The sequence below is a fragment of the Elephas maximus genome, chromosome 9 (assembly GCF_024166365.1).
Source record: "Elephas maximus indicus isolate mEleMax1 chromosome 9, mEleMax1 primary haplotype, whole genome shotgun sequence".
In the NCBI taxonomy this organism is placed as follows: Eukaryota; Metazoa; Chordata; class Mammalia; order Proboscidea; family Elephantidae; genus Elephas; species Elephas maximus.
The window spans coordinates 44,381,070-44,402,899 of record NC_064827.1 but is presented as its reverse complement, the minus strand read 5'-3'; the positions used below and the strand labels follow the sequence as shown (position 1 = coordinate 44,402,899).

At 47.4% G+C, this 21,830-nt stretch overlaps 2 protein-coding genes across 13 annotated transcripts in view; one reads left to right on the top strand and one right to left on the bottom strand.

Moving 5' to 3' along the window:
• The first annotated feature begins 256 nt into the window (after positions 1–256).
• On the top strand, positions 257–2,254 carry FAM166B (family with sequence similarity 166 member B). Of its 3 annotated transcripts, none has more exons than XM_049896511.1 (6): positions 257–381; positions 752–975; positions 1,065–1,261; positions 1,449–1,500; positions 1,624–1,775; positions 2,013–2,254. In XM_049896511.1, the coding sequence occupies exons 1-6, from the start codon at positions 326–328 to the stop codon at positions 2,157–2,159; spliced, it is 828 nt and encodes a 275-aa protein (XP_049752468.1). In that variant the 5' UTR covers positions 257–325; the 3' UTR covers positions 2,160–2,254. The 3 variants fall into 3 exon arrangements, with proteins under 3 accessions (XP_049752468.1, XP_049752471.1, XP_049752469.1); XM_049896514.1 differs by having other exon boundaries at positions 259–381; positions 1,646–1,775; positions 2,013–2,099; XM_049896512.1 differs by having other exon boundaries at positions 260–381; positions 1,578–1,775; positions 2,013–2,099.
• RUSC2 (RUN and SH3 domain containing 2) overlaps positions 1,246–21,830 on the bottom strand; it is a 71,506-nt gene continuing 50,921 nt past the window's right edge. For 8 of the 10 annotated variants that reach the window (XM_049896501.1, XM_049896505.1, XM_049896504.1 and 5 more), the window contains 11 exons: positions 13,088–15,178; positions 7,868–8,509; positions 7,445–7,630; positions 7,137–7,277; positions 5,847–5,923; positions 5,461–5,635; positions 5,265–5,370; positions 4,515–4,561; positions 3,232–4,075; positions 2,999–3,136; positions 1,246–2,915 (listed from right to left, as the gene is read on the bottom strand). In XM_049896501.1, the coding sequence (XP_049752458.1) occupies positions 2,714–2,915; positions 2,999–3,136; positions 3,232–4,075; positions 4,515–4,561; positions 5,265–5,370; positions 5,461–5,635; positions 5,847–5,923; positions 7,137–7,277; positions 7,445–7,630; positions 7,868–8,509; positions 13,088–15,110 (4,581 nt within the window). In that variant the 5' untranslated portion in view covers positions 15,111–15,178 and the 3' untranslated portion in view covers positions 1,246–2,713. The remainder of the gene's footprint in view (positions 2,916–2,998; positions 3,137–3,231; positions 4,076–4,514; positions 4,562–5,264; positions 5,371–5,460; positions 5,636–5,846; positions 5,924–7,136; positions 7,278–7,444; positions 7,631–7,867; positions 8,510–13,087; positions 15,179–21,830) is intronic. The other 2 variants (XM_049896509.1, XM_049896510.1) reach the window with 2 other exon arrangements.

Here is a 21,830-nt window from a genome sequence, read left to right as displayed (position 1 = left end):
CGAAGGCAGGAAGTCTTTTGAGCTAGAACTGAATGGATGGGCTAACAGTATTTTCTCTCCCACCTCACACTTCAGGACTTCCTTAGGTCCTGAAGTGGGGAGGCTGTACTCCTCGGACTTTTGGGACTGAGTTTATCCTGGGGTAGATCAACCAGCGAGCCTCTGCTCTCCAGTTCTGCTAGTTTGTGCTAGTACCCCCTCCCCTACCTCCTTCCTTAGCCCCGCCTCCTTCCTCTGGCTCTGCCCTACTGCCCTGGACACAGTACACACAGCCCAGAGCCTTGGCTCAAAGGAAACAAAAGGAACTGCCTGGGTTCCCAGGGCTATGGCCAGCACCTTCATACCGGGGCTGAATCCTCAGAACCCGCATTATATCCCTGGGTAAGACTTCTACCCAGAGTACTCTCCTGCTCATTTCAGGGAACAAGGGTATAGGGATATAGGACTTTTGCTGCCTACACCTTGGGGGCTTGCTGGTTTGGGAGGTCCAGGGCTGGAGTATTTATGGTGTTGGATGAAAAATAGCACAGGAATAGTGATAGCTGGGCCAGCCAAGAAGCTTTGTGTTGTCTTCTGTGTGGTAACAACAAAGAGAAAGGATTGAAGGCCCAGGCAGAGAACTTAGAAATGCCTGCTCCACATACACACACGAGTCCAGGAAAGATCAGGGCTTTACAGGTCTCTGTTTCTGTCTCAGGGGATGGTGGGGAGAGGGGGCTCTGGGGATGAGTGGTTGAGTACTATGCTACAGGTACACTGGACACTGTCCACTACTTCGGTTCAGCATGGGCCAGACCTATGGCCAGGTGACTGGTCAGCTACTTCGAGGCCCTCGTGGTCTAGCCTGGCCACCTGCCCGCCGCACACTTCTGCCTCCCATTCGGCCTCCAAGATCTCCTGAGGTTCCCAGGGGGAGCCTACCTCTCAGGTGTGGGCATGAAAGGCTCAGCTCCAACATGATCCCTGGATACACAGGTATGTACACAGGCATGAACAGGTGCCACCATCCCAGAACAAGTGTTCCAAATATTAATACGAATCTTCCATGCTCTCTTCCCGCCCAGGTTTTGTACCTCGGGCACAGTTCATCTTTGCCAAGAACTGCAGCCAGATCTGGGCTGAGGCTCTGAATGATTTTACTCCGTGGCACGAGGGGCAACAGAGTCAAGAACTGCCAAATGAGGCCCAGGGAGAAAAAGATGCGGAGAAAGACCAAGAGCCAAAGCCAGAGCTAGAGGTGGAGGCAAAGGAGACAGAGCAAGTGAGACCAAGAAGGCTGATGGGGAGTGAGCGTTGGTGGGAGTGCAGAGCTTTGTCTTTTCTGTTCAGACCTGGGGGTGGCCATGAGTCCAGGGGTACCGGGGATATGGCCTTGACTGCCAGCTGCACCTCCCTGGGAGCTTGTGTCTGATAGCCCTATTTTTCTTCTGTCGACTTCCCTTCTCAAGGCTTCTCCCTATTCCATGGATGACAGAGACCCTGGGAAGTTCTTCATGTCAGGTGAGAGGAGGTGGGTAAAGACCAAAGGTGTGGGAAAGCCCCCCCGGATGTTTTGACTCAGTATCCCCATCCCCCAGGCTTCACTGGTTATGTGCCTCGTGCCCGCTTCCTCTTTGGCTCCAGCTTTCCTGTGCTCACCAACCAGGCACTGCAGGAATTTGGGCAGAAGTACTCAAGGAGCAGAGGTCAGAAGAATCCCAAACATCTCCCCCCACTTTCCGGGACCTACTCTCAGAACTTGTAACTTTTGCCTAACTATGGGGGCTATGTGCCAGGTGAGGACAGCCCCAGAGGGAGGCAGCTTTGGGGACTGGGTGTTTGTGTGTGGGTGGTGGTGGTCTCAAATATTAGATGTGGTGCATCATCAGGCAAAAAGGGAATTGAGGTGGCTTATGGTCAGCAGTTAGGGCCAGATTTTGGAGGGCAGCTTGGAGGATCTAGGCAACTGGCTGAGAAATAAATGGTTTTTCCATGCTACTGGCTATACATGACAGATTCTCTTGGCCACACAGGGTCCAAGTTCCAGTTTGGACACACATATGGGCATCTCACTCGCGATGCACTGGGCCTCAGCACCGTCCAGAAGCAGCTCCTGGTGTAGGTACCTGGACTTCAAGTTATCCCTTTCTTTTGCATCCTATCCCAGCCATCGTTTTTGAAGGGAGAGAGGTGGACGGGCATAAAGAGAAACCGGTTTGGAGGCCGAGCACCTTTTTTATTAATAGGTGTAATAAATAAATAAATAAATAGATAAACAGAAGCCTGGGCTCCTCCTCCCTCTTCTGATGACCAGGGCACTGGCCACAGCCTATTTACAGCTGGGGGGCTTAGGGATCTGGCCCCAATACTGTTCTCCACCCTTATCACTGTCAGGCGTAGGGAACCCTGCAAGTGGGCCTTCTAGGCCACCTCCCTCCATAGGGGCTTGTCTGTACCCATGGAAGGGTTGGCCCAGGTGGTCTGGGGGAATCCTGGTGGCCCAGTGCTGTGTCCCTTCCCTCCTTTCCTGGGTGGAGGTCTGGACGAGGTCACTGGGTCAGTTAGGAGGGAGTCATTAATACTGAGCACAGCGAGCAGGTGCCAGCACAGGGATATGTGGCCCCTCACTCTCAGTCTACTCTTTGTAGCCCAGCCAGATGGGCTTGGGAAGGGCTCTCAGGCTCTGAGTCTGGGGGTTATGAGGGCCCCTGAGGCCACCAGCATGCACAGGGCCTCAGTTTTGGCTGCTTCCAGGGGTTGGACTTGGAGTTGGGGTCAAGGTCACATAGGCCAGAGGCACCAGGCCAGTGTCGGGGCCACGGCTGCAGCGCAACCAATCTCCTTTGGCTGGCCCCAGTACACGTAGGATATCTCCCTTGTGGAAGCTCAGCTGTCCAGGGCCTGTGGCCAGATGGTGGCACAGTGCCTGCACCTCGCTGGGAAAATAACAAACAGAGGTCAGAAAACCCCATCTAAAGCCAAACCCAGCCCCCTAATGCCACCATAGCCCAGGGCTCACCATGGAGGCTTGGAGGGCAGGGCTACAGAGTGTGGTTCCTGCAGGCTCTCCTTAGGCTCTGGCTCCCAGCGGGCACCCACTGTCTGCGCCACTAGTTGGAACATGGACTTGTCCAGGCTCAGCCAGTCCGAGGGCAGCCTAGGGGAGAGCAGCCAGGGCACTGACTCTGTCCATGCCCTGGCCTAGATCAGATTCCTCCACTCCCTCCATCTACATCATGGGGTAGCTCTCACCTGTTTGTGGGTCGGGCCTCCCGCTGAGCTTTTCGGGAACCAAAGAGATGTCCCCACTTGATGCCCCCAGGTGAAGGCTCTGAGGCTCCTTCCTCATTTTCTGCTGGAGGGGCAGTGGGCCCCTCCCTCTCCCGACTGCGCCTCAACTCAGCCAGCACAGAGTCAGGGGGGCTTCCCATCCAGAAAGGCCAGCCCCTGTCCCGGCCAAGGGCTTCCTCAGGGGCAGGGCAGGCCTCAGCTCCCTCCACGACTCCCTCTCGGGGGGGTGGAGCCCGGGGAGGCCCCCCGCCTCCTGCCCCTTTCTTTTTCTCACTGCTGCTGCTGCTGCTGCTGCTGCCGCCACTGCTGCTGTTGCTGCCACCACGAGGGAACCTAGAACCTTCGGTGGAGCCATCGATATAGACCTGGGAACTCTGCATGAGCTGGTACCACCAGCCAGCCTGCCCACCTCGGGCCCACCTGCCCTGCCCTGAGCCTTGAGCTGCCTCTGCCACCTCTTCTGTCTCCTCCTCCTCTTCTCCACCTTCTGGGGCACCCACACCCTTTACTCGCTCCCCATGGGCTGTTCTGTCCAAATCTCCAGGGCCTTCCTGGCCCCGGGCCCGGGCCAACTGTAGTGTTGAGTGGGCAGACAGCAGCAGGTCCTGGGACACCCGCAGCAGTTCCTTGTGCTGCCGCTGCTGCTGCCCACTTTGCAGCAGCCGGTGCTGGAACAGTAAGTCGAGGTTGAAGGGCAGCAGGGCCAGGGGCTGTAGCAGCAGCAGCAGCTCCTCAAAGAGGCCAGGGCACACGGTATGAGCTGCACTCAGGAAACCCCATGGCTGATAGTGGGTCTGGATGATATCTAGGGGAGAAAGAGAAAGGTTCTGATTCACACAGACCAGCACCGTCTGGCCTGGGTGTTCAACCCTGAAAGGCATTCTGGGCAGAGCCACTGCATACTGCTATACAGGCTGTGTGCTACGTAACTTCTGAGCGTTAGAATGTACACAATGCCTCCTGAAGTTGTGTAGTGCATAAATTCTACAGCCACAGTGCTGGCCCTGGGCTCACAGGAACTGAATTCCAGATTGCCTGAGTATCCTGTTGACTCCAAGGTTCTAACTCAAGCAGGAGGTGGGAAGGATTTGGGTAGAAGCCCAAAGCTTTGAGGACAAAGCTTGTGTGGTCCCCTCCCCTCAACCTCTAGCATCCGAAAAGAGAGCTATGGCTCCCCCTCTTTTGAACCTCTAAGGTTTGGCCTATACAGAGTTTGCAAAATAGGGCTGGGCTCTGGGTATTACCTTCATGGTTATAGAGGTGATTAAACCAGAACTCCAGGGACCGGATGCTGTAGGGAGACAGGGGAGGAGAGTTGAGTCTTGCGTAGTGTGGATATAGCCAGATAATGAGGTACAAAGGAGACAGATGCAGGGGGTCAGACACAGGGCAGAGGTATAGATGAACACCTCCCTTTTATGGCAAGGATGCTACCTGTTTCATTTCGTGTAATATAATTCTAGAAAGTCAATAGGGATGTTGGTGGGGGAAGGTGGTGAACATGCGATTCACAGACCAAGCACTTCTTCCTAGAATGGAGCCAGCTTGCACAAGACCCAAGAAGTCAGGGCAGCTACTCAGTGAGAATATGGGGCAGCTCAGGGCCAAAGAGAATGACCTGGGCCTGGACTTGAGAAGAATATTACGATGTGGGTCCCAAGATGGATTTAGGGTCAAGCAGGATCTGGAAGCAGTGCTGGAGTTGAGGATCAGTGTTTACAATACCCAGAGAAATTGAGAAACCAGATTCATTTCCAAATAAGCCAGATTACGGGTCTGTAAAAGCAGAGGACCATGTTGACGATCAGTGCCAGAGGGCTCTGAGGGCAGTCGGAAATGAGTGATCTACTGAGAATGTAGCTAGGTGGGGAGAAAGTATGCCTGAGCCCTGGCCACAGGTCCTACAGATCTACCACTGCTGTCTCAGTCTAGGGAGTTGGTTCCTCAGAGGAGTTAGGGCCCAGGGTAGAAAGTCAGCTGATTCACACACTCACTTGAGCAGGCCGAGGATGAAGGCATTGAAGCGCATGGTATGACTGGTGAGCTCCGGGAATTGACTGACTTTGTTGCAGAGGCCGTGTAGGACCTTGGTGGATGGGCCTGGGGGGAAGCCAGGGTTGAAGGTCACATGACCAATCTCTGGAATCCTAAAATTCAGCCAGAATCTCCATCTTGCCATCCAGCACTTACCTAGCTGTGTGGAAGCCTCAACCACACTCCACGGCATGTTCTTACGCTGCCCAATGATGACATCTAGCACGAAGGCCTTGAGTCCATCCTCCAGCACAGCCCGGACCGCAGGACACAAGTACTTCAGAACCAGGTGGCCTACATTGGGGCTCACAGAACTGTTCCCCAGCTTTGCCTGTGGATGCAGATAGGGAAGTGCAAGAAATCATTTGAAGCCTTATCTTGGTCCTCTCTGACTCTCAGTCCTCATGGATCCCCTCCTCTTGCCATCCCCATCACTCAGTATCCCACTCTGGGGTCCAAGTACAACAGAGCAAGAGAAAGTGGTAGCACAGAATAGATAAGGATCTCAGGGTGGGCTTCAGCTCTCCACATTTCTTGCCTACCTTTACCCCAGGATCCCGGCTTGTCCCAAAATGGGCAACAATGAGGTCCACAGCAGTGTTAACAGCTTTTACCAGTCCTGCAAGCAAGAATTTGATGTGTCAGGTCCCCAAGCATGTTCCTAGCCAACTCGGCTGGGGCTGAAGCCTCTGTGGGGGAGGGGAAGGGTTTTCACACTTACTCTCTGTGCCTGCACATGGGTCTCATCAAGACGTCCAGGCCCTGGACCTTTTTCTAGTTTTCAAGCCCCTCTGGTGAAAACTAGACCCATCTCCCAGCCTGGACCCATCTCAGTGATACCCTTGTAAAGACCCTCAATGTCCTCATTTCCTTGCCCTCTTATTTTAATCCTAGATCAATACAACTACCAGTCTTCTCCACTGTGGGAAACCAGGCCACTAACTGCTATTGGAGAAAATCCAGGGTCACTCACACCAATGCAGAAAAGGGCAGTTCTTTGATATGTGCCTTGTCAGCATCTTCTCCTATGCCCCCAGTTGCCATGCCAAAGCTATACTCCTCCTCTCAAATCCTTGGTTCTACCACTTCCCTCCTCATTCGCCACAGATTATCTTACCTCCTCCTTCACACAGAGAACAGAGGCTACCCATCAAGAATTCCATCAGTTTCCCTATCCCTCCTAAAAATATACCTATATTACATCCATCCTCCTTCCCTCCCTTTCTGCCTTCTCTCACTTTCTTCTCATCTTGGAGGAAAGTGGGTATTCCTTTTCCTGATCAAGGGTCTTCCCTCTCCCCAAGCTTTGATCTCCCCTTTGCCTCTGCAAGGAACTTCAGCTTCATCTTTCAACCTTTTCACAGGCTCCTTCCCTTTAGCCACAATTTTGCTCAGTTCTTTTGCCATCAACTCACTGAAACTACCCTCTTAGTTCAATGGTAGCTTATTTGCTAAATAGAGCATTTCCTTGTCAGTCCTCATTTTACTAGATGTTATCATCACATTTACCCAAGTCACTAGGTCCTCTAGCACCTTGAGCTACTCCTACTAGGGCACTTAGGCATTTATCTGTTACACAGCACCCCCCTCTTATATTTAGCTCACTGAGAGAGGTAAGGAGAAGGGATTGAGACCTGATTCTTAAGCATCTGATAAATGACCCCTGCTCATTATACATACTCACAACACTCAGTACAAAGATTTCTACCTTTTTCCCCAATGTCTAAGCTCTTCAACTCCTTCCCAACATCTTGTAGGGCTAGATAGTAGGGCTACAGGTGCAAACAGATAGTGAGAGCAGAATCCCTGGCCTAAGCTGGGACTACATTCACCTTTTTTCTGAAGCAGGTCGATAGAAATGGCCTCTGAGTTACCATCTGGGGACAGACAAAACTCAGCTGGAGGTTTCTCAGTTAAGGAAAAGGCGTCTTGGAAGTCAGGGCAGGTCAGTGGTAACGGCTTTACTACTTGACCTAGAGAGGAGAGAAAAATCAATCTGGAGCAACTCTTTCCAAAAGTTCCAGTCAGTTCTGTGCCTCATACCCTCTGAGACACGTTCCTTCGGGACTGACCCCTTCTCTAGCCCTTCCTAGCTGTGGCACAGCCCACCCTGGGTGTACTGGGGACCTTGCTCACACACCATTTAGCCGGCAGTTCAGATGGCTAGCAGCACTGAGGGAACCAGGGAACTCAAAGATGGGGTTTCTTCGGGATAGCCGGGCCTCCTGCGGCCTTCGGTCTAGGCTCCCTGCCAAACCAGGTGGCCCCAGTGGGTTCTTCCTCCTGTATTCCCGCCACTTGAGTGCTTGAGGGGACAGGTGGTTGGCTGGAAGCAGGACAGATAAGTAGAAGTGACAGACAAGCAAGAGTTAGCAGGAGACAGCATATCATATCCACCCAATGGGCCCATATAAAACACTAGGGTTGTGAGTGCAGGATATTATCTACAGATGCTGGGGGAAGAGATGCAAACATTTTGACCTCTGACCCCCCACTAGAGTATAAACCATTCAAAGGAAAGGTAGAAGTGGTTGAGGAGAGGGGTAGGGGATGAAACTCATACCATTACTGGGCCTGGAAGCCATGCTACCCTCACTACCTCCCCGGGTCAGGCTCTCTGCTCGGCTAAGGCCAGATCTCCAGGAGCCCAGAGGTGGCAAGCTTCCTGTTCCATGGAGTCGGTACTCAGCCAAGGTCAGTATCTTCTGATCCTCCTTCTGTGGCTGCTGGAAGGTAGCGGGTCGGGCAGCAGGAGGACAAGAGTGGCTCCATAGGGGTGGGCTTTCTATGGCTGTGGCCTGCGCTGGGGGAGGGGAGCACGAAGTGGAGGCAGAAGAGTCAGTGCTGGGCCCAAAGGGGCCAGCACTCCGGATGGGAGAGTAGCTGCCCAGGGGTGATGGCCTTGAGGTCTCTGGCTCAGGCCCAGCTTTCTTGGCACCTCTGTCAGTGGTTCGGGAAGTAGATCCCAGGGGTTCCCCTGAGGGAGCTGGGGCTGGGACTTGAGCAGTGGAGGCAGCCAGCGGGGCAGGCTGCTGTGCACGGCTGCAGCCCGAGAGGCTGTAGAGCTGGGAAAGGCCGTGGAGGGCCCGGGCCTTGGCCAGTTGCTTGGGGAAGTGGTGCTGGAACACGAAAGGCTGGATGGGCAGCGTGGTAGGTCTCTGCTCCTTGCTGTAGCGAAGGACTGGTCGGCTCTCAGCACCACCCCCTGTGGCAACAGGGATGGAGAAGGAATCAGACAGACAGACACTGAAACCCATGGGAAGCAAAGAGGCAGAGACAGGAAATGATGCCCACAGGGGAAAGGAAAGAGAGGGGGGCCGGACCTACAAAGGTCTGAATCAGTAGGGATAATCCAAGTATGTGGAATGTGACACTGCTCTCCCTCCTTCTTTTATAAAACGTTCCCTTATGTAATGATACTGTCTTATACCTCCTGGTTTTTAGGCCGTCTTCATTTTCTTGACTCCCAAGGGGGTGTATCTTAAGGGTCAATTCTTATATTTCACTTTGCACTTCCTCCCTTGCATAGCTCAAGTTCAGACTTTGATACAGTTGATTTCCAAACCCACAGCTCAGTCCTGACCTGCCTCTTGATCTCTAGATCACTCTGCTTTAGGCTTCTGCTTTCACTTAAATTTGCTATTTTAAACAGTTCATCCATAGTCTTTCTCATTTTTCCCAATGACTTCCATTTCTGTCAATGGCAGGATCACCATTTTCTTTGTTTCTAAGACCTAAAGACTTGAAGTCAGAGTCACAGATTTTCAGTGCCAAGAGCTTTTGCCCATCTTCCTCTGCCTCCACTCAAGCCAGTACATTTTCACTCTTGAGCAAATATAACCATGGTAAACTATTTGCTCGAAGCTAGTCTCAGCTTTCCTATTATCCTTACCTTCCCCCGCCCTTCAGCCCTTTCATGACTCTGGCCCTTGAACCTCTGAATCCACATTTCCTCCCTGTGCACAGGGATGTGTTCCCCAAGATTATCCCTCTCTTGTTCTTTCAGGTTATCTTCAGATCACTGTCCCTCAAACTAAGGGGCTCAGAGCTAAACACAAAGCTCCTGGACACAGTGGGACTGGCTTTGTATATGCATTGTGCTTCTAATCAAACATTGTGCATACTGTTGATAGCCGAATGAACAGGAGGCGGCGCTATACGCATACACATGGCCTCAAACCCTGGGTGTGGTACCAATCGCTCAACTATGTGAGGCAAGAATTAATATCCTTACCTGACTGATAAGGAAGTTTGAAATTTAGAGAGATTAAGGAATTTGCCCAAGGTCATGCAACCCAGAAGTATCTAAGCCTGAATCCTGTCTAACCCAGAGTCTGACTTTGGGGCCAATGTTCTTTTTACACTGCAGTATACATGAAATGGTATCAGGCCAGGTTCCCCAGTCCCTCATCTTTTTCCATCAGTGAGTCTTAAGGGGATGGGGGACCACAACTCCATTAGGGAGGTGTTTTCAGAATCACTTCCAGGGAACATTTTCAAACTATACCCTCCTGCCATCCCCAGTCAGTGCAAAAACAGCAACCTGTATCATTTCTTGTCATTTTCCCTTGCTCACTCACTATGCTGCAGCCATACTTCCTTCTGTCCTTATACACTGGTATCAGCTCAGATGTCACCTCCTCAGTAAGAACTTCTGACCACCCCATCTAATATGGTGTTCACTCCAGCCCCTCTGGCAAGTCACTCTCTATCCCATTACCCAGCTTTATTTTCTTCCTAGTTTTTTTTTTTTTTAACCAGCATAAATTATCTTCCTTATGTGTTTATTGTCTATTTCTCCTCCTAAGAGCTCCAGAAAGCAGAGATCGTATATTGCTTTTTTTTCTTTTGCTGTATCCCCAGTGCTTAGAACAGAGACTGGTACATAGTAGGTACTTGATAAAGGGACTTGTTAAATTCCCACTGTTACCTCTGGCTCAGGCTAGTTTCACTACATCCAGAATCAACTGACTTCCTAAAATACCAGTTATATTTAGTCCCCTGTAATCCCTACTGTCCTCAGAATAAAGTCTAATCTTTCCAGGTAGGTGCCCACACCTGCCACAAATTAGGCTGCTGTCCCTTCAAACTTCTCCACCTGCCATCCACATTTACTCCGCTTTCCCTACCCCACCCCAATCTTTCAACACACTGCTTTTTCTGCTGGGAATATCTTCTTACCGTCCACTTATTTAAATATCAGTCACTTTACAAGGCTTAGATGATCCTGGCTGTTAGATTAGGTCCTCCCAACCACAGCTTTATAATATCCCCTATATATAAAATATGTCTGAATTAGAATATTTATTCCCTCTTTTTAAAATCCTCCCTGCTAAATTCCCAGAACAGGGATTGAGGCAGAGGAATAAGATCAGGGAAGAGGAGAGGGTCACTGTGGAGAACGTGTCTTAATTCTGCTCTCAGGGAATATATAGAGAATAAGGTTTTTCACTTTTTCTATTCGACAGCTCTTCAGAAAGCTGGACATACCGATCCCATTCACCTGAGTCTGCTGTGCTCTAGGTGGGATAGCTCCAGTTCCCCAATTCCCTCTTAAAATGGTGTGCCCAGAGCAGGATACTATATTCCAGGTGAGCACTAACTGGTTCAGAGGAGTGGGGACTATCGACTTCTTCCTTCCAGATTCCATGAATGAATCCGGTTATTTTAACTTTTTGGAAGCCCTTCCAAACTGCTGACTCATTCTGAGCTTGAAATCAATTAAATAACTAAAAGCAACCCAAGTACAGCGCACATATCAAACTTCACATTGGTCCATTGCTTTATTAGTTTTGTTCCTTCCAGATTTGGTAAGATCCTTTTAAATCTTTATTCTGCCATCCAGGATCACAAATAACCTTCTCAGCTTCTTATTGTCACTCCCAGATTGGATCAACCTAAGTGTCTTCTTTTTCATTCAATTTTTATTAGAAAAATCGTTGTACAGAATCAAGATAAGAGCCCTGAGGAGTCTTGAGACTTAGGAAACTGAGCAGCATCTCAGTATGCAAAGTCTTGTCTGACAGAAAAAACCTTTAAGGCTTCTCCCACTTCTGAGCAGGATTGTTTTTGCCTTCAGAATGCCAGCCACAGCATCCCTGTGCCTAGATATACCCACTAGATACTGCCATCTAAGGAAGTGAGATACCAAAGGGTTCTGGCCGATCCCTGCTATTTCTGACTCCACCTTTTCCCTAGAAGTTTCCCTCCACCTGCCCCAATGGGCAGCTCTTCTCTTTATGTTTCAGAGTGTGAAGTCTTCTGAAGAACTGTGATTCCCTAAAACAGGGATAATACCATTTATGTTTTTTTAAAAACCCATTTCCTTGGAGGAGACAAGAGACCCAACCTAAAGTAGCCGTGGAGGAATTTGCTGCCCGTGCTTCTGCCCTCACTGCTTCCAGCTATTGCTTTCAGGACTCTTCAGTCTTAGGTGATTTCTCTTCAAAATTCATTTGGTTGAATCTAACTCTTTTTTTAAAAAAAAAAGTTCTAAGTTCTTGTGATTTCGCTCTCTGCTGTTTCTTCTTCTATTTTTCTGGCTTTCTTCTCAGTCTCCTTCAAGGGTGGCTCTGCTTACCCCTTAAGTGATAGTAGGCCCTGGGCTCTGTCCTTGGTCTTTTTATAACTCCACACATTCTCCCTGGATGCTTTCATCCACTCATATGGCTTCAACTACTACTTTTATTCATATGACTCTCATATCTATATAGTGGTCTCCTGACTTCCAGGGAGATACCCCTTCTAACCCATCCTCCACCCAAACAACTGAGTGATCTTTCTAAAATGCAAATCAAAGCATGCCACTAAGCTGTTATAAACAAACCAAAATGCCACTTCCCTGACTAAAATCCTTAAATAGTTCCATCCCCATGCCACTATAGCTATATCAAATTATTTACAGGTCCTGGATAGCATCAAGCTATTCTGTGCTTTAGTGGTTTTGTATAGTCTATTCTATGAGCCTAGAATGCTCTTCTCCCAAGTCTCTGCAAAGCCTATTCCTAATCATGTTTCTAGGCTGTATTTATATTTAAGCTGTGTTAGCAGTCCTTCCACAATATTTCAGTTTGAGTTAGATATTCCTACCAAAGTACGATATACTACCATTTCTGCATTTTTATTATGTTTCCGTCTTTAGTCTTAATTTCTTGTGGACAGTGTCCCTCTCATCTCTCCATCACCAGTACCCACTTAACATATGGCCTGGTGTAAGATATACTTAAAATTACTTACAAATTAATAAAGTAAATAGAGAAAGAGCTGGCCTACAGAAGCTTCTTGGAGCTTAAAGGCCAAGTGTCAAGTCTCAGGCTCTTTGGAGTGTGGTCACAATCACTGATCAAAGAATAACTTCATAGACTCTCAGTGTGGTTTGCCCGTTGGATATATCTCTTGGCTCTCCCTGAAGCACTGCAAATTCCTAAATGTTCAAAACTGAACTCATGACTTGTTTCTCTTCCAATAAATCTACTCCTGTGTTCATAGTTCCTAACCATGGTATCATCATCTTTCCAGGCAATCGGACTGAGAATCATAATCTTCTGAATACTTCCTTTCCCAACACACCAGTCTCTATGTTCTGTTGATTTCACCTCCTTGGTATATTTTTTATTCTCTACCCTCTTCCCCTCATTTTAACTACAGGGCATACTCTGGATTGGAAAGGTGATAGCTCTAGACTGAGAAACCTCTAGTGGTACGGATAGGGTGGTTGGCAGGGACCTATCACTGAGGAGGCCATGCACAGATCCTGGTATTCTCCAGCCCCTAGGTTCCTTACCGTCAGCTCTAGCTCTTGCATCCCTCTGGGTATGGCTGTTGGTTGGGGTCCCTGGAAGAGCCGGCCCTGGATCCATCAGCTGAGCTACAGGGTCTTGCCCAGCAGCTCTCAGGCCAGCAGGTGGCATCTCGCTGGACTGGGGACCCTGGCAGACCTGGGTGGACCAGGACTCTGGGCCAACTAGGTCCACGCTTGGCCCCAAGGGGATGGGTGGTAGGCTATGGCTACAGCGAGTACCCTCATCTGGTGGGCCCACTCTATCTTGTTGGGCTTCTTGGATGGGTGAGAACTCCTGGGAGGAGTCTCCAACGCTCACCCGAAGTGGGGGAGACCCAGAGCCTGCAGCTTTCTTCCGGCCCTTGGCCAGCTCAGCAAAGGAGGTGACCCGCTTGGGTAGGGAGCTAGGCCCAGCCAGGGCTGCAGGGCCCTCACTCAGACGCACTGGGCAACTCAACATGCGTTCCAGTGAGCCCAGGCGGACAGGAGGGCTGCGCTCGAGGCTGCGATCATAGCTGCGAGAGCGCTGACGTCCAGTGCTAAGGTTGGGGGGTGAAGTATTAGTGTACACTTGTCCCTCCATCACAGTGGGGCCCACAGCAGCCACTGCTTCTGCTGAGGAACCCAATGCTTCTTGTTCTTCTGGCTGGATTTCTGGCTTCTGAAATAGGTAATACTCAGAGGGCTGGCTGGGGCCTGGTTCTGGGCCAGGACCTGGTGTGGGACTTATCTTTGTGGGTTCTTCTGAGCAGCTGGTGACGGAAGAGCCAGCTGGGCTTGGGGATGACTGGGAGGACAGGTCACAGGTGACAAGTTTATAGTAATTCTGTGTGGCTACAACAAGACGGGCCTGGCTCTGAAAGCAGGCTGTGAGGTCAGCCATAGCTGGGCAGGGCTCACAGTGTGGGTGGTAGGAGTTGCAGTTGGCATCAAGCTCAGGAGATGAGGCATGAGGACAACCATAGCCCCCTTCTCTTCCTCCACTGTCAGGGAGGTGGGACTCACAAGACATCTTAGATTCAGCTGGAGAGGGTTGTAGGTCCAGGTAGAAGGTGCCAGGGTCTGAGTGGCTACAGAAGGAAGAGTCGCTGTAGGTCTGTGGGGCAGAGTTGAGATTGGCACGGGAGTTGCCATGCATTTTGTTGTAGAGGGTGCTGAAGGTGACCAACACACCATCTGAGCTGTTGCAGGAGGAGTCACTCACATAGCCCATGGATTGGTCAGCCGCCTCAGACTGACTAGATGTGCTACTGCAGCGGCAGTGCTGGCGTACTGACCCTGAGCATCGAGGGTTCCTTGGGGATTCATCTGAACTGAGCTTCCATTCCTGGTCAAAGGAAAATCCAGAGGTATCACTGGCTCCACCCCCACTGCCACCAGGTCCCCCACACTCATCTAGCTCCATGGTCTCTGCTTCCAGCTCTGGCCTGCAGCAGTGGCGAATGCTGCAGTGTTGGGTATCCAAGGTTGTCACTGGCTCCTGTTCCTGCCCCTCCACCACTCCAGCTCGACTGCGTGTTGTCCCCCATGGCCTGCCCACTCCAGGGCCAGTTGGTGGTAGCTGAAAAGATGACAGATGGAAGGGGGGCTGGCCAACTCCATGAAGGTGGAAGGACTGCTGGGTGGTACTGTCACCAGTGCTGTCATCATATAGGTCACCAAGTCCTGGCTCACCCACACCTTCCTGCAGCAAGAAGGGATTGCGTCTCTTAGGGGCCCCGGAGCCTCGTCCATCCCGACCCCTACTCTTGGTGCTATCTGTAGACCTTGCCAATCCCCCTGGAGCAGAGTGCAGACTGTTGTATAGTAGGGAGTCTGCTTGTACTAAGTCTTGATCAGGCTGGGTGATGCCCAGCTCAGATGGGCAGAAGGGGTTGGGTCTTGTGCTCCCACCACCTCCACTTGCCCCAACACAGCACTGCCTGTCTGGGACTTGACAGTGCACCAGAGGAATGTGGTGGACGATGAGGGTCTCTCCAGTCAGCTTTGGGGGACTATCCATTCTGGAAAGTTCGAACAAGGGCATCAACAGCACCAGACACTGCCCCAGGAGCCCAGTGGGGTAAAACACATTTCATCAGGAGAGCTTGGCACCTGGAGAGAGAAGGAAAGAAAGGGAACCTAGTGTCACCTCCCTGGAAGTCAGAGACATGCCCTTTGGCATATAATTTTCGCACGGAGAAGAGCCCAAGAGGAGAAAAGGCTTAGTCAAGATGGCGCTCTGGTAAGGTGGTAGCCCACCACAACTTTCTGCATTGCACAGGTCCAGCTCTTGATCTCCCCCTTCATTTTAAGTTCACCACTTATCCATTTGTGATAAAAGGCCAAGCCCCTTTTCATGCCACATATGAAGGTCCGAGGACCTGAGGGACAGCACTTTTCTCTTTCAAGGACCCCGTCCTCACCAGTAAGCAATGACTAGCCCCGAGTATAAGAAAACTATGAATAGTGACATCACTAAGATAGAAACATCTAGGATTTTTGAAAGTGTGCTGGCACTGAAGGGATACACAGAAATGTCTTAGACATAGCTATAGCACACAGGTTTATAGACTAAAGAAAAATCATGAGTAGTATATCATGTCCTCAAAGCAATAAGCTATAATTTTTCAAGAAAAGTATTTTTAAATATACTATTATCACTTGACCAAGTGACTGGCACCTCTGACCCCCTTTCTCCTCCTCTGAGCCCCAGAATATATGTTCCTCTCTGATTGGCTGTGAGCTAAGTATTGTTACTATCTCCATTACTACACTAGAGCTTCTTGAATGAAGGATGACTGATAGTATGGCTGATGTCAACCTCATCCTACTCAATGGATGTGGGGGTCTATTTTTATCTCTTTTGTATCACTCTAGCATAACATCATATAAAGCCTGGCAAACATGAGAGGCATAATACATGCTTACTATTTATCTGGCTCAGGATATAGACCTCCTGATGAGGCAGAGCTCACAGTGTTGCATTAAAAATCCTGTTTCCTTTGTTTGGCTTCTCCCCCACAGTGCTGCATTAAAAATCCTGTTTCCTAGGATAGCTGATAATAGGGAACCCAAGGTTGAGAAGGGTGAGTGTTGACACTGGTTGTTAACCAGTGTCATAGAACAATGTGTGTACTGACTGTTTAATGAGAAACTAGTTTGTTCAGTAAACCTTCATCTAAAGCACAATAAAAAATTAAAACAAAACAAAATAAAAAGAATATTTGTAAGAAAAAAAAAATCCTGTTTCCTTTGCTAGGCCTCCTCCCCACTAGCTTTGCATTTGAGTCCTGCCTTTTCTTGGAGGTTATATGTAAACCCCATTGCACCTGCGTAAAAGGATTAAGGATGTTGCTGATGTAACCTGTATGAACCCCCTATCTGTAAACCCCTTTAAAAGAAACTTGTCTCCTCACCTGTGGGGAGCAGTCTTGGCAGCAGCATCTCCGACTAACTCCTTTTCTTTGCGCAACCAAATAAAGGTGGCTTTCCTGTTCTCCCACCTCAGTCTCTCATTTATTGGTTAATACGAGTCATGCTGAGCAAGAACCTGGGGTTTCCACCCTCTTAACACTGAGGTACCCAAATCTGCCCAGTTCTGGCCTAGAGCCTTTACTACTGGGATCCTCTAGAAATAGTCTTCTCTTCCCAGTTTTACCTCTGATAGGCTAAAGTTCTCTCTTTTTCAAGGTCTCCTAGCCCCAAGGATACAGAGACCATTTTAGCCTCTCTGGTCTCTTGGCTAGTTTGTGGCAGAATGGCCTCCTCAAGTTCTAGTCTCCTGTGCTTCCAAGCTCAGGTTCCAACAGTCTTCACTCCCTTAGACTCTCACATCTACTAATTTCTCCTAATTAATTCATTTATCTTCCTTCCCTTTTTATTCCTGTCATTTCCCTTACACCCACCCTGAGCTTAAATTCCATATTAAAAACCAAACCAAACCCAGAGCCATCGAGTTGATTCCAACTCATAGCGACCCTATAGGACAGAGTAGAACTGCCCCACAGAGTTTCCAAGGAGCGCCTGGTGGATTTGAACTGCCGATCCTTTGGTTAGCAGTTGTAGCAGTTAACCACTACACCACCAGGGTTTCCAAATTCCATATTACCTTTCTCTTATCCATCATTTAGTTGAGCCCTCGATATCCCAATTTCTTAAAATTTAACTCATTTAGAACATAGGATCATAGCTATTAACATAAATAGCTAAGCAAGTCACATATGCTCAAGGACATGGACAATACATAAAAGAAAAAATTAAAATGGCTAATTAAATACATGTGTGAGGGACAAAGTATTAAAACAAAATTATTTACATTAAATTAAAAAAGCAAACAGGAACAATCTTTCTTCCTCCTCCTCTTTCTGAGAGGGAGGCTCCTTTACTGGATTTCTAAGACTTAGTGTGTTGACTGGAGTAATGGGTGGAGATGGAGAGAGGCAGAACACTAGAGAGGCTAAATGGAGCTACAAGATTAAGGGTTAAAGAAAAAAACATAGGAGTAAATCTTTGTGATCTTGGATTAGGCAATGGTTTCTTAGCTACGACACCAAAAGCACAGCGACAAAAGAAAAAATAGATAAATTAGACATCATCTAAATTAAAAACTTTTGTACTTCAAAGGATAAGATCAAGAAAGGGAAAAGACGACCCCTATCATGGGAGAAAAGATTTGCAAATCATATATCTGATAAAGGACTTCTATCCAGAATATATAAATAAAACTCACAACTCAATAATAAAAAGACAAATAACTGAATTAAAAAATGGGCACAGGATTTGAACAGATATTTCTCCAAAAAAGATATACAAATGGCAAAAAGCATATGAGAAGATGCTCAATATTATTAGTCATCAGCAAAATGCAGATCAAAACCACAATGAGAAACTTCACACCCACTAGGATAGCTAGAACCAAAACATCAGATAACAACAGGTATTGGTGAGGATATGGAGAAACTGGAGTCATCATACATTGCTGGTGGGATTGTAAAAGGTATAGCTACTCTGGAAAACAGTCTGGCAGTTTCTCAAAATGTTAAACATAGAGTTACTGTATGACCCAGCAATTCCACTCCTGGGTGTATACTCAAGAGAAATGAAAACACATGTCCAAGCAAAACTTGTATAGGAATGTTCATAGCAGCAATATTTACAAGTAGCCAAAAAGCGTATGCAACCCAAATGTCCACCAACTACTAAATGAATAAACAAAACATATAATATTGAAACTATGGAATATTATTCAGCAATAAAAATGTAGAAGTAATGATACATACTACAACATGACTGAACCTAAGAAAGATTATGCTAAGTGGAGGAAGCCAGTCACAAAAGATTTTTTTTTGTGTAATACTGTATGAGTCCATTTATATGAAATGTCCAGAATAGGCAATTCCATAGAAACAGAAAGTTGTCAGGGGGCTGGGGGCCTGAATAAATAGGGAGTTACTGCTAATGGGTATGAGGTGATAAAAATGTTCTCAAATCAGACAATGATAATGGTTACACAATTCTGAATATAATAAAACTATGGACTTACACACTTTAAAAGGGTGAATTTTATGGCATGCGAATTTTATCTCAATAAAAGTGTTATTAAAAAAATTTTTTTAAACAGGAAGAAAAAAGGATTACGGTTTATGGGAAGAGGAAAGAGGGGTGAGGAAGAGATCCAGTTTTGCGCAGTGGAGAGAATTAGGTATTTGCAGAGACAAGGTGAGAAAGAGAAAAGACAGGAGCAGCTGCATTTAAGCGTGGGATTCTGTGGAGAGGGATAAGGGATTTTCAAGAAGTTTTGCTTCAAGGTACATGAGATAATTTTCCCTTCACTCTTTCTTCCCATCTCTTCACCTCTTTAACCAAGAAAACTATGGGCTCAAATAAAGATGCTACAAGGATAGCAGAAAGTGGAAAGCTGGTAACACCCTAAAATTCCAATAATCAGACTGTTATTTTATTTATTGGTCAACCAACAGAGTATCATTAAAAAGTTTTGTGTTAGAAGTCAGCACAACTGGACTAAACCAAAAGCTAAGAAGCTTCCTGAATACAACCAAACACTTCGAGGGACAGAGTAACAGGGGCAGGGATATGGGGACTATGGTTTCAGGGGACATCTAGGTCAACTGGCATAACAAAGTTTATTAAGAAAACGTTCAGCATCCCACTTTGGTGAGTTGAGTCTGGGGTCTTAAAAGCTTACAAGCAGCCATCTGAGATACATCAATTGGTCCCAAACCACCTGGAGTAAAGGAGAATGAAGAACACCAAAGCCACAAGGAAAATATTAGCCAAGAAACAAAAAAGACCACATAAACCAGAGACTCCATCAGCCTGAGACCAAAACAACTAAATGGTGCCTGGCCACCACCAATGGCTGCCCTGACAGGAAACACAACAGAAAGTCCCTGACAGAGCAGGAGAAAAGTGGGGTGCAGAACTCAAATTCTAGTAAAAAGACCAGACTTAATGGACTGACTGAGACTGGAGAAACCCCAGGAGACATGGCTCCCGGACTCTCTGTTAAGCCAGAACTAAAATCATTCCCGAAGCCAACTCTTCAGACAAAGATTAGGCTGGACTATAGGACATAAAATGATACTCATGAAGAGTGTGCTTTTTAGTTCAAGTAGATACATGAGACTAAACGGGCAGCTCAGGAGGCGAGGTGAGAAGGCAGAAAGGGAAAGGAGCTGGCTGAATGGACACGGGAAATCCAGGGTGGAAAGAAGGAATGTACAGTCACATTATAGGGATAGCAACTAGGGTCACATAACAATGTGTGTATAAATTTTTGTATGAGAAGCTAACTTGAGCTGTAAGCTTTCACTTATAGCACCCAAAAACCAAACCAAACCCAGTGCCGTCGAGTTGATTCTGACTCATAGCGACCCTGTAGGACAGAGTAGAACTGCCCCATAGAGTTTCCAAGGAGCGCCTGGTGGATTTGAACTGCCGACCCTTTGGTTAGCAGTCGAAGCACTTAACCACTATGCCACCAGGGTTTCCCACTTAAAGCAGAATTAAAAAAAATTGAAAACCAGTTGTGTTAATATGATTATTGACTTGGAAAGATGCTCACAAAAAGGATTCAAGTAGGAGAGGATGTAATATCATCTAACACTAATTTCAGGAGTATCTATGGGTCATCACTTGATCTTCAATTGGTACTACTTTTTTTCCCCTTTTTGGATCACCATTTTCAAGAGACATTCACAAATATACACACATAAGAATTTATGATTCTGATCTATGAAACCGTTACTGGAATATATATGCATGCATATGGAAAAACAGTGACACAGACAGTTTGGAATGCTGATCCTCTAAACCAAGGATGAAGAACCAATGGACATGAGAGGTAAAGAAGCAGCCTTTGGCTGAAGGGCACCCACAGTTGTTTTATAATGTTATGTTTATATATCTCATCTCCCAGACTAGAATGCAGTTCTTTGAGGTCAGAAACTGTGACACAGTCAACTCTATGTTCCTAAAGCCCATTACAGACAACTCCTATCTAGCCTTCACTTACTTAGAAGACAGTCCTTGGAACACAATACCCACTCAGTTTTTTGTTGATCTCTATTTTACAAATTGGGTTGTTTGTCTTTTTATTATTTAGTTGTAGGAGTTCTTTATATATTCTGGATACAAGTCCTTTGTTAGATATATGTATTGCAAGTATTTTCTCCCAGTCTGTGGCTTGCCCATTCGTTCTCTTAAAAGGGGTTTTAATGACTAGAGGATTTAAATTTTGATAAAGTCCAATTTAAGTGTAAAGCTCTTCCACGAATTGATTTCCTTTCCTTTCATATTTTTGTATCTCAGAAGAGGTCTTATTCCTACCTGATCTCCACACATCTAAGGGAAATGCCCGCCAATAGTTCCGTCACAGACAATTCTAATTCAGTCAACTAAAGGGATGTTCTGCAGGCATCTCATGAAGTTTTGTATTTATGCCTTGCTCCTGATACCTTCATATTTTTTACAAAGTATTTTTTTTGTCTGTTATCTCATTGATCCTCATAGCAATTCACCAAAGCAGGCAGAACCACCTTAATTTAGCAAAATAAGAAAATCGACACCTAGAAAAATGAAATGGCTTGCCCAAGATCACTCAGTGAATAAATGACAGAGTTAAGATGGGACTCAGGAATTCTAATTTTTTATCTTTTTTTTGACCAGTTAAGAATGTAATGAGAGTATATTGCACGCAGCTTGATTTCAAACACCACAGAGAACATTTAGTGAAAGCATAAAAATAAACAAACAAACAAAAAACCCATTGCCATTGAGTCGATTCTGACTCATAGTGACCCTATAGGACAGAACAGAACTGCCCCTTAGGATTTCCAAGGAGCGGCTGGTGGATTCAAACTACCAACCTTTTGGTTAGCAGCCATAGCTCTTAACCGCTGTGCCACCAGGCTTCAGTGAAAGCACAGCTCAGACTTTCTCCCGGGAGTGACTTGTTCTATATCAAGACAGATTAATGCTGTGGCTCATAAGCTCAAAGAAAGATAAGAAAACACTGAGGTGGAAGAGCTCATTTCAGACTATTTTCTACCACGATTAAATGGAGAGACATGGGAGATGAAGACGAGGAAGAAATGGGGGATCCAGAATGAGAAGTGGAGGAAAGCTCTTTCAGAGGATGGACTCTCTAGCTATGCCTACCAGATAGATTGTGGAGTGGGGAGGCTCAGTCAGTGTAAAGTTATGAAGTTTAGCTCTCCAAGAACCAGAGAAGGCTTTCTATGAG